The 4,042-nt window shown below is 43.6% G+C and overlaps 1 protein-coding gene across 1 annotated transcript; it reads right to left on the reverse strand.

Moving 5' to 3' along the window:
- Nucleotides 1-545: 545 nt before the first annotated feature.
- Nucleotides 546-3,725, reverse strand: LOC100136885 (Superoxide dismutase). Its single transcript, NM_001114655.1, has 8 exons — nucleotides 3,491-3,725; nucleotides 2,851-2,912; nucleotides 2,731-2,770; nucleotides 1,549-1,644; nucleotides 1,408-1,439; nucleotides 1,246-1,321; nucleotides 1,110-1,163; nucleotides 546-836 (listed from the first exon to the last, which is right to left on the reverse strand). Exons 1-8 carry the CDS (start codon nucleotides 3,723-3,725, stop codon nucleotides 811-813), a joined length of 621 nt encoding a protein of 206 aa, NP_001108127.1. The 3' UTR covers nucleotides 546-810.
- Between the last annotated feature and the right edge of the window lie 317 nt (nucleotides 3,726-4,042).

The raw sequence follows: 4,042 nt of genomic DNA on the forward strand, positions 1-4,042 counted from the left end.
CACCTTTATAATACAATTAAAGGAAAAATAAGGCCCTAAACTATTTTAAGTCTCTAAACTCCAAACAACATTTCGAACTACTCCATCCTTAATCTTGTATTTCATCCTTCCAATAACAAGACGAAAACTATATTCAGGAGCATGAAAACTATAAATTGTCCAAACATTGTCACTGTGACCATAATTTGGTTCTATAAAACATATGTTAGATCAAAATAATCTTATGTTACCATTAATCACCAAAACTACACTCAATACCTATATTCTCTACCATGCCAAGCAATGTAGCACAACAGTGGGTGGTGCAACAAGAGATTCACATCACCAACCAACAGGCGATTGACCTGCCATAATGGCAGGCTAGCCGCACAATTTAGCCGCCAACGTGGGGCTGACCTACCATGGTGGCAGGCCAGCTGCATCAGAGGGGATAGCGTGACAACACAATTTGGCCACATTAGGGAAATTAATGCGGCCAAACATGTTAGTTTTAGAAGAAAAAAAAACTCTCGAATATTATTTTTTAGAAATAGCTTTAAAAAAGGTTAAAACAAAATCAAAATAACATTTGATGTTCATAGTGCTTCATAGATCGATTTGGATATGTGGCAACACTTATTTCCTCAACTAAATATTGCTTTTTATACAGTCGACCTGCAAAGGCTATTACGCACCATACCACATGCATGGAATGAATCCAAGTAATACAAAAAGGTCACTGTCCCAATAACACGATTGAAGACAAAAGTCCACCAAGGCAAGGATGTAACAGCGTAGCTGCAACTGCAACCCGGGCACCCGGCGAGCAACCTACAATGGAGTCAGGCCAACAACACCTGCGCAAGGAACATAGCAATTTGACAAATGTACAAGAAACATTGCACAAGAGGAAATGATTCAGCAACGCAAACAATGATTACTAGGTGAAAACCATAAAACACTTTGGAATGCACATGAATACTTCTTGTAAAACAGTTGCAGTGGCTTATTTTTTTACGGTCGTAGAAATTAACTGGATGGGCACCGATGACAAGTTTCAATGCCTTTTCTGACATCATTATCCCAGTCACATTCAACGGTTCACCATAAATATAGCAAAATGAACATACCACATGCCAGTCTTCCACCAGCATTTCCAGTAGAGAGGCTGAGCTCATGGCCCCCTAAACACGATGAGCAAAGTTAAAAGGGCAGCATACTACTGAATAGCAAGAAAATGTGGAACGCGAGTAGAATTAGGCTCACCTTTCCCCAAATCATCTTCAAGCTCATGAACCACAAATGCTCTCCCAACAACTGAATTTGGGCCAGTCAAAGGAATCTGATCATACCAAGGAATCACAAAAATTACCAAGCTGAATTGGCCATGGACTATATAGTATAAAAGTATGATATTTCATAATTTACCTGGGTATCAACAATGGTTGCCTCGGCTATGCCTGTATCACAACCAGTTAAACAAACACGCCATAAAAAAATGTCATAATCCAGAAGAAGAAATTTGCTAATGAATATCACAAGTGTACTACTGGTTGCTACAGGCCTTACCCTCAGCATTTGCAACAATGTTTCCCAGGTCACCCGCATGACGGACTTCGTCTTCTGGTGCACCGTGCGTCAGATTGTTTGGATTAAAATGTGGTCCTGTAAGATAGAAAAGGTTATTTTTTAAAGTTAGACTTGGCAACTTGAACAGCTAGATGATTCAATTTATTATAGAAGGGCGAGCATAACTGAAGATGCATGAAACTATAGCCAGAAGGAAAAGGAATGAATAGCACCAGATCTTGGTAACAAAATTAGTTTGATGGAAATTTACCGGTGTCTGCACAAGACAGCCAGAATTTAGTACTCCCTCCATTTCAAATTGTAAATCATTTTGGCTTTTCTAGATACATAGTTTTTATTATGTATATAGACATAGCGTATATCTAGCTACATAGCAAAAGATCATATGTCTAGAAAACCAAAATGGCTTGTAATTTGGAATGCCAACACCATGCATGCACTAGCTACAGATGGTGTGATGGTGGCCATCTGTGAGGAGGCATAAATTTGATATGGTCGTTATTTGTGATCAGCTGTGTGTGATGATATGCTTATTTAGGATCTTAGGCTTCTGGTGCTTTGGGAAGGGGTGGAACCATAAGTTTTTCAACAAAGGATGGAATCGAGATAAGGTTATTGGCAAGGCAAAGGATAAGGAACTGGTAATTAGCCCTGCAGGGGAAACACTCAGCTCCCAGTGACGCTACCTCACCTTTGCAGTATGCCTTTCGGATTGGTATGCGAGCCTTGTTGCAATATGTTTTGCTCACGGTAGAGTGCACATGCTGGCCACCTTTACCAGTTTGTGTGTTTGGTGAGAAACTTACCAGCAGATTTCCAAAGAAACGCTCTCTAAGGGACTTCAACAGGTGGTTTGTAGAATTATTGGACGTAGCTAGAATTTGGTGCTTCGCAGGTGCAAAGGGCTTCAACTTTTTTGTTGGCGCCCCATATAACGAGTAGTTTGTTTTTCTGTTTTTACCCACCTGAGCAGTCTGCTCATGTGGGAGATTTGTGCACAACTAACAACTTGCACTTGTAAAACTCTAACTCCTTATTACTATATATATGCCGGGTCATTCTGGATCTTTCAAAAAAAAGTAATTTGGAATGGAGGGAGTACCACATTAAGAAAAAAGATCACAATTGCAGGCATAATTAAGATCAATGGGAAATTATAACCTGTCGATATGCACCCATTGGTAGTATCACCAAACTCGTGCTGCAAAATGAAATTGTGTCATCATCATGTTTGCAATGAAGAAGTTAATGCCCAAAGCTATTGAAGATAACAAAACTCACGAGGTGGAAGCCATGAAGTCCAGGGGTAAGTCCAGTGATACGGACATTCACAGTTGTAGGTCCTGTTATACAATATCAATATTCAGAGGGGTAAGAGTAGACACAAAACCAGTTGCATTTCAGAAGCAAAATGTGTGTGCGCTAGTGGTGAACAACTCTCATAGTTTGATAAGAACTCAATAGGGAACTGCATGGGTCAGCCGGTCAGGCAGTCAGCAATCAATGAGCTAAGTCCAACACTCCGTTAGCACCCTTGCCAACATTTGAGGCAGCACGTTCACTTGAGTTAGCGAGATTAGAGACTTTGGCTGGTGGATTTTCGTCATACGCACGATACATTTGCTTCAAAACAGTGTAAGGAACGAAAGTTGTGTTCGAATTGAGTTCTGACAGCAAGCAAAGCAGTTTTTGATGCAATTGTTGTATCCGATTTACCATTACCAAGCGCAGACTTTTAGCTTGATCAATTGCTACAATCCAGAGAGGAATGCACCCACCCGATTAACGAAGGGGGAAAATGAAGTTCCCAGTTTTGGCTGCCCAGCCAGGCAACTGTCGAAGCTAGCCCTGTACAGCTGTACTAGTAGATGGAAGGTGACGAGGTGAGAAGATGGGGGGACAGGATAGACAGGTAACGCACCATCGTCGTCCTGCGTGAGCGTGACCACGCCCTCGACCTCAGACGCGCCCTTGAGGACGGCTACGGCCTTCTTAGTGGCGTCCGCGACGACGAGCGCCCTGGCGGCGGCGGCGCCCCACGGGCCGGCGACGAAGTGGACCGAGTGGAAAGGGCGTGCGGAGGAATAGGGAGCGGCGAAGACCGCGGGGGACCTGGCGGCGGCAGTGGCGGCGAGGAGGAAGGACTGCGCGGCCATGGTGGGCTGGCGGGCGGCGGCGGCCTTTGGGACTTTGGGAGGGCCTTGGATGGGGTGGGTGACTGACTGGCGATAAGGTGGGCTCGCGTTTATTATACTTCGGCCTCACCTACGGCTGCCACGGCGATGAACCCGGGGCAGGGCAGCCAGATGGGTTCTGATGTGCCACGTGTGGCGCAGCTCGCGTCACAACTCACAACTCACAAGGGCATGGATTATAAAAAAATAAAAAATAAGTCACAAGGCATGGAAACGGAGAGAGCTTTTCGTTTTCGTGTGGGCTGTCATAAAAGTTTTAATTCTACAAACATATTTGT

Source organism: Zea mays, chromosome 1 (genome assembly GCF_902167145.1).
Source record: "Zea mays cultivar B73 chromosome 1, Zm-B73-REFERENCE-NAM-5.0, whole genome shotgun sequence".
In the NCBI taxonomy this organism is placed as follows: Eukaryota; Viridiplantae; Streptophyta; class Magnoliopsida; order Poales; family Poaceae; genus Zea; species Zea mays.

What these genes read in the sequence shown, in the direction of transcription:
- LOC100136885 (NM_001114655.1), bottom strand. Translation starts at nt 3,725, where the DNA reads ATGGCCGCGCAGTCCTTCCTCCTCGCCGCCACTGCCGCCGCCAGGTCC. An exon ending in TGAAGATGATTTGGGGAAAG is followed by an intron (nt 1,164 to 1,245) that starts GTGAGCCTAATT and finishes CATCGTGTTTAG; the next exon opens with GGGGCCATGAGCTCAGCCTC. An exon ending in TGGTGGAAGACTGGCATGTG is followed by an intron (nt 837 to 1,109) that starts GTATGTTCATTT and finishes TTCCTTGCGCAG; the next exon opens with GTGTTGTTGGCCTGACTCCA.